This window comes from Sorex araneus, chromosome 5 (genome assembly GCF_027595985.1).
Source record: "Sorex araneus isolate mSorAra2 chromosome 5, mSorAra2.pri, whole genome shotgun sequence".
NCBI classification, from domain to species: domain Eukaryota; kingdom Metazoa; phylum Chordata; class Mammalia; order Eulipotyphla; family Soricidae; genus Sorex; species Sorex araneus.
The window spans coordinates 138,787,990-138,803,433 of record NC_073306.1 but is presented as its reverse complement, the minus strand read 5'-3'; the positions used below and the strand labels follow the sequence as shown (position 1 = coordinate 138,803,433).

Genomic DNA, 15,444 nt, shown 5'->3' with positions numbered 1-15,444 from the left:
GGTTCAGGGGTCCCGAGCTCGTCCTGTATGCAGCAGACTCTGGTTTGGGGACCCCTGAGGCACGGCAGAGCAGCACGGGCCCGGCCCAGGCCCTTCCCCAAGGGAACCAAAACAGCGTCTCCCAGCGTCTGCCCAGAGTGCTGGCCGTCCCCGCAGGTCCCCTGCAGCGGGGAATTGGTGTGCAGCGACCAGATGGGCCCCTCGACTGAATCGGGGCTGGGGGGTCACAGCGGAAGGTCAGATACATGACGATGCCCTAAAGGGAACTCAGCATCCGACTAGCAGTGCTCACCCAAGCTGCGATTCTCACATGAACAGGCTAGAAAGTTCCAGCAACCCTGGTCTAACGGGCTGGTTACCAGCGCACACGAAACAGGCCCCCCGGGGCCTCCCCAGGACCAACCCTCTGCTTGTGGACGCAGACAGCCACACTGGCTGCTGCCCCTGCCTGCCCCAGACACCTTCCCCAGCCCTGGGGCGGGTCAGCACTTCCCACAGTGACGCAGACCCCACGGCCAGTAGCCCGACTCGGGGACCGGGGCAAGACTACAGGGAATAGGGCCACTGGGCCCTGCCAGGTCCCCTGAGCCCACCAGGAGTGACCCTTGAGCACAGAGCCCTGAGCATCACTGGGGATGGTCCAAAAATATAAATAAATGAAACAAGCAAACAAAAAAACATAAAACAACAACAATAAAAAAAAAAATCCCCACTGCACTGAAGCCCTGGGTTGGGGCGGTCCCCAAGCCCAGAGCGACGGGCTTGCTACAGCAGCTATCGTCTTGGAGAGGATGAAGGGAGTGACCGCGCATTGGCATCATACATGGCATCACACGTGGCTCTCTCTGGACTGGACTTACACGTTGGAAATGCATATTTTTGATCATCAGTTTCTGTCAGGATACTTGTTTACTCTGGGAAATAGACAGTGGTTGCCGCTTTCCTGGGAGTCGGGGACTCGGAAGGAGCCTGACCCCGCCGGCTTCACGTGGACCCGGTCACCGAGCCCTGAGCCCTCTCCTGCGTCTTGTCCCCGATGTGAGTTGAGCCCAGCTGGATGTAGCCCTGTTGGGCCTGCTGCTTTTTATTCTTGCTGTCTTTGCCGAAAGGCTCGAGTCAGATCACTGAAAACCCCCCAGAGGCCCGAGCCCCGCGGTCCTGCCCGTGTTTTCCTCGGGAATCGTGTGGATTCCAGTCGAAGCAAACGGGCAAATCCCAGATGCCGTCACTGATCTGGACAAGAAGAGAAATAAAACACAGGGACGGACAGCACCAGACAATGACAAATCCTCCACCTCAGTGACAGGGCTGAGATTCCCGAGAAAGTTGGGAGGCTGGACGAGGCAGGCCAGTCGTGCTAGGGGGAGGGGACGCGGGCTGGCCCTGGGGACCGGTCACCAACAGTAAAGCGACCCTCAGTGTAACACCGAACGACACAAATAAAGACAGAAGCTAAGAGTGGGTGCAGCTCGGCACGTGTATTTCTGTCTAGACACTTACAGGACGTGGGAAGCGGCTCCAAGTAGTGCTAATGCCCCACGATGTTGGTTCCCGTCCTCGCTCTTACTATTAAATACACATACACAGGAATTGGACGGCCTGAGCGAGCAATAGAAAGGGGAGAATAGGGGCCGGAGCGATAGCACAGCGGGTAGGGCGTTTGCCTTGCACGCGGCCGACCTGGGTTCGATCCCCGGCATCCCATATGGTCCCCCCAGCACCGCCAGGAGTAATTCCTGAGTGCAAAGCCAGGAGTAACCCCTGAGCATCGCTGGGTGTGACCCAAAAAAGCAAAAAAAAAAAAAAAAAAAAAAAAAAAAAAAAAGAAAGGGGAGAATAAAGGCCCAAAGGCAAGAAGGGAACGTGAGCGGGCATTTGAAACAGTCAGGTATGGAGATTTCAGAACTCCTGCTCAGATTGATCCCTCACAGGGACCCTCACAGGGACCCTTACACAGGCCTCACACTGACCCTCACAGGGACCCTCACACAGGCCTCACACTGACCCTCACAGGGACCCTCACAGGGACCCTCACACAGGCCTCACACTGACCTTCACACAGGCCTCACACTAACCTTCACAGGGACCCTCACAGGGACCCTCACACTGACCCTCACAGGGACCCTCACACAGACCTCACACTGACCTTCACACAGGCCTCACACTAACCTTCACAGGGACCCTCACAGGGACCCTCACACAGGCCTCACACTGACCCTCACAGGGACCCTCACACAGGCCTCACACTGACCCTCACAGGGACCTTCACAGGGACCCTCACACAGGCCTCACAGGGACCCTCACAGGACCCTCACAGGGACCCTCACACAGGCCTCACACTGACCCTCACAGGACCCTCACAGGGACCCTCACCCCTCACACAGGCCTCACACTGACCCTCACACAGGCCTCACACTGACCCTCACACTGACCCTCACAGGGACCCTCACACAGACCTCACAGGGACCCTCACTCTGACCTTCACACTGACCTTCACAGAGATTCTCTCACTGATCCTCACACAGATTCTCTTAATGACCCTCACACCAACCCTCTCAGGAACACACACACACACACACACACACACACACACACACACACGGACCATTACACAGATCCTCATGATGACCTTCACAGGGACCCTCACATAGACCCTCATACTGACCCTCACACTGACCCTCACAGTGGGTCCTTGCTGACCCTCACAGGAACTCTCACAGGGCCCCTCATGCTGACCCTCACAGGGACCTTCACAGTGACCTTCACATAGATCCTCATGTTGACTCTCAGACACTCACAGCGACCCTCACAGAGACCCTCACAGGAACCCTGATGCTGACCCTCACATGACCCGCACACTGACCCTCACAGGGACCCTCACACTGATCCTCACAGGGACCCTCACAGGGACCTTCACAGTGACCTTCACATAGATCCTCACGTTGTCTCTCAGACACTCACAGCGACCCTCACAGAGACCCTCACATGACCCGCACACTGACCCTCACAGGAACCCTCACAGGGACCCTCACAAGGACCCTCACAGGGACCCTCACAGGGACCCTCACAGGGACCCTCACGGAACCCTCACAGGTACCCTCATAGGGACCCTCGGAACAATCCTCACGCAGACCCTCAGGTGACCTGTCACACTGAGTTTCACACTGATGTTCACAGGAACCATCGCGCTGATGCTCGCGCCAGGAGGTCTGGGAGCAGCAGCCCTTGGGCTTGTGGCCCCCTAGGCCCCAGGCCTGCCTGCACAGCAGGTTGCTCTCGGTCTGCAGCACTGCAGCACACCAGGTTACCTCCCTGCCCTCCCGCTCAGAGCTGCCGGCTGGCGCCAGGCCCACGGAGCCCGGCATCATCTCAAGAGACCCCGCCTCACCCCCAGCCTAGCACACAGCTGCCTGGGGGCTCCCCGGAAGCAGCCAGGCCGGGCCCCACCGAGCGCTGACCGAACTCCCAGACAGTGGGTGCGGGGCAGACACCTAGGGACCAAGGGACGCTGGGAAGAGCCAGCTCGGGAACGGGACAGAAGAGCACTGGCCGAGGGGAGCCCCGCAAGCAGCAGGCACCCCACGGGGCCCGTCACCCAACAGGCAACGCCCCTGGGCAGTTCCACCCTCCCGGAGTGGGGCAGCAGCCAGCCGGGCCACTGCCTCTCTCGGGCCGTCCTGGCTCTCCCCTGCGTCCAGGAGCGGAGCCGGGGCCGTGCAGGGCAGCCCTGGGCGCCCCGCGCGGTGTCTGCGCTCGTGGACAGGGCGGCGGAGGGACGCGACAGTCTGCAGTGGCAGTGTGGGCAGGCGTTGATTCATGCAGCCCCCGTGCTCCTGAGGAAGCGCACGGGGAGACCATCCGTTTCCTCCTTATCTGGCTACACAGACGACTGCTTCGTGACTCCACGGGCGGACGGAGACGCGCCGAGACGCTCCGTGTCCCCGCGAGCGGGAGAGACAGGCAGCGCCACGGGGCGGGAAGGAGCCTCCTCCCTCCCCGCAGAACCTTCCAGAGCAAAACGGGGTGGGGGGAGGGCGGGCGGCTGTATCCTTGATGCAGAGTTGCTCTAAACTCACTAAAAACGCTCCCCCTGCCTCAGGTTTTAAAGGGAACGTCCTATGCGTCGCCTCGATAATGAAACGTTACTTAAATGGATTCAAATTAATTGAAATGAAGCACAGCAGAGCAGCGTCCGCTCCCGAAGGCAGGGCAGGTGGAGGCTCACGGGAGAGGAGTGCAGTTTCCCTCCCGCACCCACCCCGCCCGGCCCCGCTCTGGAGGGTGTGCAGGGGTGGGGCGGGGGGTCCCCGCAGACCCAAGGAACCTTTTAAACGCAAAATAATTGCTTTCCTACTAAAACACACGAACCCGGTTCCTTTGGAAACACGAGTGTGTGCCCGTTTAGGGTAGTCCACCCCTGCCGTGAAGACCCCCCAGCCCCCCCCCCCGGCCGTGCTGCCCCTCCCCCGCCCCCCTACGTCTCTGGGAAGCACTGGGCGTGAAATCATTGTTGCTTTTGCTATGAAGCTCGCAGGGGCTGGGAAGAGTCCGTGTGCTGGGGAGCACTGTGGGAGCTGGGGTGGGGCTCAGCACTGAGGATGGCAGCGGGGAGGGACACATGGGCACACGCAGCTGGCTCCGAGGATCTCCCCTGCGGGTGCGTGACAGGATGGCCACGGGCCGCAGACAGGGGCCATGGGCCTAGGAGGCGCCCAGCGCTGTTGCGGGGGCAGGGGGCAGGGGGCAGGGGGCAGGGCGCCGGCACCGGCCCGCGCTGCCACGGCTCCCGTCGGAAGGTTCTGTTGGAGCTCAGGACTGTGCAAGGACACTTGTCTCCCTGCTCACACGACGCATGAAGGCTTCTCTGGCGACAGGGCAGTGCAGCCGCCGGCCGCCTCCCCCTCCCGCCGTCCTCTGCTCAGACCATAAGGACCGTGTGTGCGCATCTGTGTGCACATGTACGTGCATGCGTGTGCATCTCTGTGTATCTGTGTGCATACACCCAGGTGTGCATTGTGTGCACCTGTGTATCTGTGTGCCCACTTATGTATACATGTATAAAGGCTGTGTGTGCACGTGAGAATCTCTATGTGCATGTGTGTGCATCTGTATGCATATGTGTGTACATCTGTGCATCTCTGTGTATCCATGTGTGCATCTCTATGTATGAGTGTGCACATACCTATGTGCACACACATGTATACATGTGTGCATCTCCATGTGCATGTGTGTGCATCTCTATATGCACACATCTCTTCTGTGTGTGTGTGTGTGTGTGTGCACGCGAGTGCCAGATCTCAAAGGCGAAGTCGCACAGACCGAGATTCCCATTACTCTGGCTTCCAGCCTCGCCACAGCAAGAGGCCAGGGGCCGGGGGCTACCAGCTCGCTGTCCCACCAGACCAAGGGGAAAATCGGAACCAAAGGACTTGCCCAGACTAGGATGGGGAGGCCAGCAGCCCCACCAAAGGGTCGGGGAAACTGAGGAACAGAGTGGCCAAGACACAGGGGCACAGTGGCCAAGGCAGAGGCCCTCAGGGGCTGCAGGAATCGGTCACGGCTGACCGCCCTTGGGGCGCTGACCGGCCCTCTGGGGCGCTGACCATCCTCTGGGGCGCTGACCGGCCCGCTGGGCGCTGACCGCCCGCTGGGCGCTGACCACCCGCTGGGCGCTGACCGGCCCTCTGGGGCGCTGGCCGCCTCTCCCCGGGGCTGCGCCGGTTCCCGCCTTCTTCTGAGCCCCACGCGCCGACAGTGCCCTTCCCACATGGGCACGACAAGCACCTCGCCCCCTGCCCGGAAAGATCTGGAATCGTGCAGAGCCCGGGGGCCGCTTTCTGCAGCCACTGGTGCGGGCAGGGACCCCCTGGGCCCTTCCCGCCCTGCGCTGCCTTCCCGCCTGGCCCTCCTCCCGCGGGGCGCATCTGCAGAGGGACCCCCGCCCAGACCCCAGGCCCTGCGCTCACAGCGGGGGCCGCTCCGCCAGGACCCCTGCCCGCCCCCCGCGCCCACCGCCCGCCCCCACCCCCGTGCCCACCCGCCGGGACCCCCGCCCGAGACCCCAGGCCCCGCGCTCACAGCAGGGGCCGCTCCGCCAGGACCCCAGCCCGCCGCCCACCCGCCGGGACCCCCGCCCCCCCCGCCCCCGCGCCCGCCCCCCGCGCCCACCGCCCGGCCCCGCCCCCGCGCCCGCCCGCCGGGACCCCCGCCCGAGCCCGCGCCCACCCGCCGGGACCCCCGCCCGCCCCCCGGCCTCCGCCCAGAGCCCGAGCCGGGCTGGCGCCGGCGGTGCCCGAGGCCGGCGCTAGGGGGCGCCGTTGCCGCTCGCAAGAGCGTTTCCCGGCGCGGCCGCGTCTCGCCCCTCCCGGGTAATAAATCCGCAGGACTTGTTTTTTAACCCCCACCAGAGGTTAAAGCAGTTTCATAAAAAGTTTGGGTGAATTCGTAGGTAACTTTGGAGGTTATGTAAGGTTGTTGTCAGGAAAACGGGAAGAAAGAACAGAGGCCGCAGACGCGGGGCTGGCGCGGGCGGCGGGGGAGGGGCTGGGCGGGCTGGGGCGGGCCGGGGGGCCCCCCTGCAGACCCCCGCAGGCCCCGCGGACCCCCGCAACCCCCCTCGGACCCCCGATGACTCCCGGGGACCCCCCCGCAGCCACCCGCCGCCCCCCGCGGACCCCCGGGGACCCCCGCAGTCCCCCCGCCGCCCCCTGCGGACCCCCGGGGACCCCTGCAGTCCCCCCCGCCGCCCCCTGCGGACTGACGGGGACCCCCGCCGCCCCCCGCGGAACCCCGAGGACCCCCGCGGACTCCCAGGGACCCCCGGGGACCCCCGCAGTCCCCCCGCCGCCCCCTGCGGACCGCCGCGGACCCCCGCCGACTCCCGGGGAACCCCGCAGTTCCCCACAGACCCCCGGCCTCCCGGCCCCCAGCAGCCCCCCGCCCCCTGCAGCTCCCTGTCCCCCCCCCCCGCAGCCTCCACAGACCCCCACCGTCCCTTCACGCAGACTCCCGCAGGCCCCTGCCCCCCACCACACCCGCAGGTCCTGCGGCCTGCACAGCGCCCCCTTGCAGCCACCCCAACCCTTTGCACCCTCGTGGCCCCCTGAAGCCTCCACGGCCTGTCCAGGGGTCCCCGCAGCCTGCCGAGTGGCCCCCTGCCGTCCCCAGGGCCTGCCTGTGGTTCCCAGCGATGCCCCTGCAGCCTGCCCAGCAGCCTCCCGAGTGACCCCCCGCCCTCAGGGGTGCAGGGGAAGGAGCGGAGAGGACATGGGGAGAGCAAGACCCCAACAAGGTCACGGTCCCTTAGGCCGGCCTGGGGGAAGCAGAAGGCCCAGAGACCGGAGGCTGACCCTCCCCAGAGTGCTCTGCGGACACTTAGGGAAGCGGCCCTGTCCATCCCGGCTGGCCAGACCCGGCACTGCGTGGGGACGACTGAAAGTGAACACGCCAGTGGGGGGGCAGAAGTGGCTCTTCGTGGCCCTGGGAGCTCAGGAAATAAGCAGCCAGTGCTCAGCGCCCGGCACCCGCGGGGGCAGTGGGGGGCCGGGGCCGGCCGCCTTTCCTCTGGGGACGCACTTGGGCACGGTCCCGCTGCAGATGGCGCGGTGGGGGCCTCGCGGCTGACCCCGCTGGCCCGGAGGAAGCGCGGGGAGGGGGCAGGAAGCCGGCGAGGACTGGGGGCTGGGGGGGGGGGCAGAGGCCAGCCTGCACACACTCCCCAGGGCCCGCGACCCCCGGGCACGGACGGAGGCTGGGGGCCCGGCCGGCCGTCAGCTCTTTGTCTTCTCTGCCCTGGGGGTCACGGTCCCACCGGCAGCCCCCACCTCCCCCGCCCAAGCCCCCCTCCCGTGCCTGGGGCCTGCGCGGAAGCAACCCCCCACCCGCCCTCGCAGGGCCTGGCCTCTGAGGCCTCGCTTCAAGGTGTTTTGTGGACCGAGGCCGGGAAGGGGGGCGTGGACAGGGGCTGCGGGGGTGAGGCCCCTGTCTGGGGGGCACGCAGACCCCGGGAGGGCCCGGCGGGCACCCAGGTGCGACTTTCTCCATGGTGCCAGCACAGATGTCGGAGGAGCTGGGGAAGGGCCCAGGCTTGCTGCCCCCTGTCTCCCGCTCAGGGCCCACGGGAGCCTCGGGCCCTCCCAGGGCACCCCCCGGGCCCCGGAGCCCACTGGGCAGCCCCTGCGTTCTGCCGCTGTGCGCGTCTCCCCAGCCAGGAAACGGTCCTGTCAGCCCTGCCCAGAGCGACGCTGAGGACCCGGGACCACTGCGAGCCCTCCTGGGTGGGGCCCGGTCCCGGGTCACCCCCTCGCAGCCCCTCTCACTGCGTCTACCCGCGGCCAAGGGGGGCGGAGAGCCCCTCCACCAGGGCCGCTCACAGCCGGTCACGGCAACGCCCAGTGTCTCGCCACAAACACGGGGCAGGTGCTGGGAGCTGCACGGGGCCCCCCTCACCTCGGCACTGTCTGCGCCGGGTCAGCCCAGGAGACTCAGGAGAGCGACTACGGGCTGGGGGGGGCGCCCCCCGAAATGCAAACAGAACTGATGGCGCCCCCCGCCCCCGCACCCCTCCCAAGCAGCATTACAAGCAGTCAGCCATGGGGCGGGGGCAGGTCCACTGACTTTTCTAGAAGAAAAAGAATGCTTGGACTCGATTGGCACCAGCACACATGCTCACACACACACACACACACACTCACGCACATACACAGGCACACACTCATGTACAGATGTACATACTCATGCACACGTGCACACACACTCATGCATTCACACATCCTTATGAACACACACCTCTGGCACACATTCATGCACGCATTCTTGCACACGCACACTCATGCACACACATATGCACTCAGACACACAAAATGCGCACACACACATATATGCACTCACACGAACACATGCACGCACACATGCACATACTTAGGCACACACTCTTATACACATACACATGCTCATATATTCATGCACAGAGAAGCATAGACTCATGCACACATTCACACACTCAGTAACACAACACACACACACATGCATGTACTCACACACTGATGCATGGACGCAAGCACACACTCAGGCACACACTTTCACACATATGCACACTCAGGTACACACTTGTGCATGAATGAATACACTCAGGCACACACTCACTCAGACACACACTCATGCATACTCGCCCACTCAGGTACACACATATATGCGCACTCAGGCACACACTCATGCATGAATGCACAAACTTAGGCTCTCAGGCACACACTCACACTCAGGCACACACACTCAGTACACACTCAAAGACACACTCAGGCACACACTCACACACACTTGCACACACACAGGCACACATTCTTGCATGCTCGCCCACTCGGGCACACGAAGCTCCTCATCCCCGTGAGGCTCGTCAGAGCCGTCCGTGGAGTGAGGCCACGTGGGCCGAGCCGCCCCTCAGGGGGAGCGGTCACCTCCCACTGACCCACCTCAGACCCCGTTCCCGAGCTGGCCCCCAGAAAGGTGTTCGGAAACGGGGGAGAGCACCGAGCCGGCACTCCGGCTCCCAGAGCAGCCCCCGCCCCAGGAGACGCCAGCGGGTGCCTCAGCTCACCCTCGCCTGAGACACCATCCCGCAGGGTCGCCGGGCTGCCGGGCTCACTGCGAAAGCCACGCGGGGCCTCAGCACCGGCCACGGCACCGCGGGGTCTGCATGCTCACAGCCCATGGGTCACGCCGGGCTGGGGAGACTCCAGCCAGGATGCTCAGGGCCAGCTGCTCTCTCGACAGAGCCTGGGGACTAGGGTGGGTGTGTGGGGTTCAGCTAAGGGGGCCCGCTCCCACCCTACAGTTCCCTGCTGCGGGGAAGCCGGAATGGGGAGTCAGGGGCTGGTCTGGGGGGGGGGGAACGGGGCGTCAGGGGCTGGTCTGTGAGGGGGGGACGGGGCGTCAGGGGCTGGTCTGTGGGGGGGGACGGGGTCAAGGGCTTGTCTGTGGGGGGGGGACGGGGCTTCAGGGGCTGGTCTGGGGGGGGACGGGGTCAGGGGCTGGTCTGTGGGGGGACGGGGCGTCAGGGGCTGGTCTGTGGGGGGGGAACGGGGCGTCAGGGGCTGGTCTGGGGGGGACGGGGCGTCAGGGGCTGGTCTGTGGGGGGATGGGGCGTCAGGGGCTGGTCTGGGGGGGGGGACGGGGCGTCAGGGGCTGGTCTGGGGGGGGACTGGGTCAGGGGCTGGTCTGTGGGGGGGACGGGGTCAGGGGCTGGTCTGTGGGGGGGACGGGGTCAAGGGCTTGTCTGTGGGGGGGGACGGGGCGTCAGGGGCTGGTCGGGGGGGGACGGGGTCAAGGGCTTGTCTGTGGGGGGGACGGGGCGTCAGGGGCTGGTCGGGGGGGGTCGGGGCGTCAGGTGCAGGTCTGTGGGGGGGGGACGGGGTCAGGGGCTGGTCTGTGGGGGGGGACGGGGCGTCAGGGGCTGGTCTGGGGGGGGACGGGGCGTCAGGTGCAGGTCTGTGGGGGGGGACGGGGTCAGGGGCTGGTCTGTGGGGGGGACGGGGCGTCAGGGGCTGGTCTGTGGGGGGGAACGGGGCGTCAGGGGCTGGTCTGGGGGGTGGACGGGGCGTCAGGGGCTGGTGGGGGGGACGGGGCGTCAGGGGCTGGTCTGAGGAGGGGGACGGGGCGTCAGGGGCTGGTCTGTGGGGAGGGACGGGGTCAGGGGCTGGTCTGGGGGGAGCGAGGGGAGGCGTGAGGGGCTGCTCTCTCCCAGCTTCCTGGGGAAGCCGAGGGCAGGGGTGCGTCCTTCAGAGCCCGGTCCCCGGGCACCCACTCCTGCCAACACTGCGTCCCGGCTTCCAAGTGTCGGGGACGCCCCCCAAGCACAGCCGCAGAGGAGGGCAGCCAGGTGGTCCCCCCATGCTTCCGACGAGGGTGGCTGGGAGAGGCTGGTCGGGGTCTACCGCTGACCCCGCTGCCCCTGGAGCAGGGCAGCCAGTGCCCGCGTCTACACACGCAGCCTCCTGGGGCTTCCCACACGCCCCCCAGATGCCCCCTGCCCCCCGCGGCACCCGAGTCCCCGCAGAGGAGCCTTACCTGCCCTTCTGCAGGCGGCGGGCGCAGGGGTCCGGCGGGGGCCCGGCCCGGGGAGCCCGGGGTCCCGGCGCTCGCGTCTCCGTGCCAGGTGTGCTCTGCGCAGGCGGCCGGTTCGCAGCTGGGCGCAACTCAGCCAGAGGGTCCCCTTGTACCTGCAAGACACAGACACACACGTGCGGTGACGCACCTGGGCCCCTGAGCCCAGACCCAGACACTCAGACCGGAAATGGTGGCAGCTGGCGGCAGAACCCCGGCGTCCGGGCTCACGGGGGACACGGGACTCTCGGGGACCCTCCGCTCCACTCAGGGCTGACTCCCGGCTCTGTGCTCAGGGCTGACTCCTGGCTCTGTGCTCAGGACTGACTCCCAGCTCTGTGCTCAGGGCTGACTCCCGGCTCTGTGCTCAGGGCTGACTCCTGACTGCTCAGGGCTCACTCTTGGAGGTGCTCAGGGCTGACTCCCGGCTCTGTGCTCAGGGCTAACTTCCGGCTCTGTGCTCAGGGCTGATTCCCACTCTGTGCTCAGGACTGACTCCCAGCTCTGTGCTCAGGGCTGACTCCCGGCTCTGTGCTCAGGGCTGACTCCTGACTGCTCAGGGCTCACTCTTGGAGGTGCTCAGGGCTCACTCCCGGCTATGTGCTCAGGGGTGCATCTGGGGTGCTGGGAAGCTCACATGGGCACCCCCTCCCTCCTGCACCACCTCTGCGGCCCCTCTATGTCCTCTGACCCGCAGGCCCTGGCGCCAGCGAGGACGGAGCCCCTCGTGCCCAGGCTGTGGGCAGGCTGACGAGCCCCCCCTCCTCTGCGCCAGGCCTGCCTGCAGTCCGGCTGCCCCACGGGGGACTCGAGAACGTGGCGGCCCTTCTCCAGAACGCCCAGCATCTGCGGGACAGTGGTCGGTGAGAAAGGAGACGGGGCTGTGTGTGTGTACACACGTGTGTGTGCGTGTGTGCACATGTGCGGGCGAGTGCTTGGGGGGAGTTGGGGACCCCTGGGGATTGTCCTCTGCAGAGCTGGGCCCCGCCATGAGGACAGCAAGCCTCCCGGAATAATGGCCTGGCCGGGGGGTGGGGGAGGCAGCTGCGGGACCTGTCACCGCCATCCCAGGTCAGCTGGAGATGGGTGGGAGCGAGGGACAGCGGGTGAGCTTCAGGGGAGACGCCTGGGGGTCCCTCCGGGGGAGACGCCTGGGGGTCTCTCCGGGGGAGACGCCTGGGGGTCCCTCCGGGGGAGATGCCTGGGGGTCCCGAGGGGGAGACGCCTGGGGGTCCCTCCGGGGAGAGGCCTGGGGGTCTCTCGGGGAAGACGCCTGGGGGTCCCTCTGGGGAGGTGGGTGTGGGACACACTCTTAGCGGCCGCCCGGCTGGCACGGGGTGACAGCTCCTGCAGTGCGGCCTGTGGCGTGTCCTCCCTGATGCCCGGCCCCCCGCACGGCGCTTCATGTCCCCACAGGTGTGGGCTCTACCCCCAGCGGCCCCTGCACCGCCGCCCCCGCGGCCCAGCCCCCTACGTGCACCAAGGGGCCGTGGCTGCGCCTTTAGACCAACCCGCCGTGGCTCACGGTGCAGACCTGGAGTCCACGTGGGCACCTGCGCCCCAGCGCCCACGTGGCCTCAGCCCAGCCACCCGCCGCAGCCTGGGCACCAACAGCCACTGGCCACGCTCAGGGGCAGCTGCGGTGCCTGCAGCTCGGGCGACCCTGGCCGACCCCACTCGGCCCTGCCCATAGCGGGAGATAGACAGACCCTCCGTGAGGGGCGCAGCCTGTCGTCTTGGCGTGGGTGCCCCCGGCCCCCCACTTGGGCTGCCACACATCCTTCTCCCTCGAGCCCCCAGTCTGCTCTGGGCCACCTGCGGGGGCGTCACGGCACATGTTCCGTGTACCAACAGCTTCCGGGGGAGTCCCAGGCGCTTCGTGCTTCAGACAACGCCGGACACGCTGGCGAGTGGACCCGTGATGCCCAAGGCCACGGCCCAGCACTGTGCGGGGCCCGGGGTGGGGAGGGACACCTCTCGGCTGACATCGGGGCGACCCTCCCCACCTTCCTCGGGCTCCGCGGCGAGAGGGGGGCGGCAGCGGCCGAGAGACGGTGATGAGGAAGGAAGGGAGGGTGGGGGGTGCTGAAGCCAGGATGGGCGCAGCAGAAAGTGGGACCCGGGGCCTCGCTGGGGCCACAGGCGAGGGCAGGGGCACCTGGGGGCCCGTGCAGAGACCCAGACACGGGCAGGTCAGGCAGGGGAGAGCACAGGCAGCCGTCACCGCTGTCCCGGGCACAGGCAGCCATCGCCACGGTCCCCAGGCACAGGCGGCCGTCACCACCGTCCCCGGGCACAGGCTGCCCCACACCAAGATCCCTGGACACAAGCAGCCCTGCGCCACTGTCTCCTTCCATTTTCTATACACACAGAGTTTTCTTATGATTAGAAGATCATGCCTAGTGTTGAGGGAGAACAAAACACACCCGACAGCTACAGAATGACGGCAAGACCGTCATCAGCGTCACCCGAGACACTGTCATCTCACCCCGAGTCAATGGCTAAAGGATCCGAGGCAGAGACACGGAGTGACAAGGTGGATTAGAAAACGGAACCAACATTCTGCTGCTTACGAAGCATCTCTGAGCAGCCAGGACAAAGAGACTCTGAGTCAAAGGCTGGAAGACAAGACTTCACACAAACCCCCCTCCAGAGTCTGGGCGGCCACACTCACATCAGCCAGCATCAGACTTGGCTAAACGATAAGTTAGATCAAAAGCCGTGATGTTTCAGACTCGGATCCATAGGTTATAGGGAGGAAAACATGGCAAAATGCTCAGCCCAGAGCATCTTCAACGATTCCGGTTCACTGGTCAAGCAAATGGGGACAAGAATAAACTAATGGAATTCCATCAAATTAAGAAGCTCCTGCACGTCAAAGGGAGCAGCAGTCAGAATAAAGATACAGCTCACACACTTGGGAGAAGGTATGTGTCAACCACTCTTCTGATGAAAACATTGATGCAGGAAAGATACGAAGCACTGGTAAAGCTGACAAGAAAAATGCACCCCCATAAAAAATGGGGCAAAGAGACAAACAGAAACTGCTTCAAGAAAAGACATACAAATGACCAAAAGGTATCATTACATCACTGTCGTCCTGTTGCTCATCAATATGCTTGAGCGGGCACCAGTAACGTCTCCATTTGTCCCTGTCGCATTCAGGGTCAGGGGAATGAGGCCCATTATTGTTACTGTTTTGGGCATATCAAATATGCCACAGGTAGCTTGCCAGGCTCTGCCGAGCGAGATTCTGCGTAGCTCTCTTCCAGTTTGCTTTATAGTCTCTGGATCTTGGCTGTTGATGGGATTACATGGTGTGTGTGGGGGGGCAGTTTGTGGGTGTGACTGCCAAGCTACTGGAAAACTGGGGATCTGGGTGGAGGAGGTCCAGTCCCAATCCAAGCAGGCTTGGCAATCTCAGCCACGCATCCCGCATGCCTGGGTTCCTCTGACGGTTTCTTCACGGGTGAGGCTCATCTGGGTGTGTGGAGAGTGGCCTTGGGCATGGCTGTGGCTGGGTTCTGGAGGTTTTAGGCTGCCGGGGCTTTGTTTGGGGCAGGGAGGGAAACTCAACCCACCCCCCTCCGAGGCCAAAAGGTATATGAAACAATTCTCTAACTCACTAATAATCAGGGAAATGCAGATTAAAACAACATGATACAACATCTCACACCAGAAAGACTGGTGCACATCAAAAAGGACAACGGTAACCAGCGCTGGAGTCGATTTTGGAAAAGGGCCCCTCCCCCACTGCTAGCGGGATGCCGACTGCCCAGTCCTTTCGGGAAACAAGAGGGACCCATCTCAACATACTACACCTGGAGGTTCTATATGAACTAACAACTCCACTCCTCAGTAGCCAAAAGACTATTCAGAAAAGGTGCCATGTTCTCTGCAGCACGTTCACAGTAGCCAGACTCTGGCAACAACGTGAGCGTCCAAGAACAGATGCCATGCGCACACATGTTCAGCGGATGCTCTCTGCTTTCCGCCAGGTCCACACCACACCCTTTGCTGCTCTGTGGATGGATGTGGAGAGCGTCACGCCGAGTGCTATCATCCTGGAGAAGAGGGACAGACACCTGATCTCACTCGTGAGTGGGGCATCAAGAAACCCAGTCAGGGCACAACAACCCCCAGAGGCAAGCACTGGTCTCGGTCAGGATAGTGGAGGGTCTGAGGTGGGGAGAAGAGTTCGTGGGGAGGGAACGGACAGTCGGGAGGAGGGCGTGGTGCTGGGATGGGTTATGCTCGGAACCGTAGCATTCACAGTGCTGTGAATACTGCCGAAAAACACTCAGGAAGAAAGTTTGGGGCTGGAGCAATAGCACAGCGGGTAGGGCA

The 15,444-nt window shown here is 64.4% G+C and overlaps 1 protein-coding gene across 1 annotated transcript in view; it reads right to left on the bottom strand.

Annotated features, from left to right (window-relative positions):
• Positions 1–15,444, bottom strand: part of ZNF831 (zinc finger protein 831) — a 70,311-nt gene that overhangs the window by 24,205 nt on the left and 30,662 nt on the right. Inside the window, exon 4 of the mRNA XM_055137381.1 lies at positions 11,062–11,213. Coding sequence (XP_054993356.1) covers positions 11,062–11,213 — 152 coding nt within the window. The remainder of the gene's footprint in view (positions 1–11,061; positions 11,214–15,444) is intronic.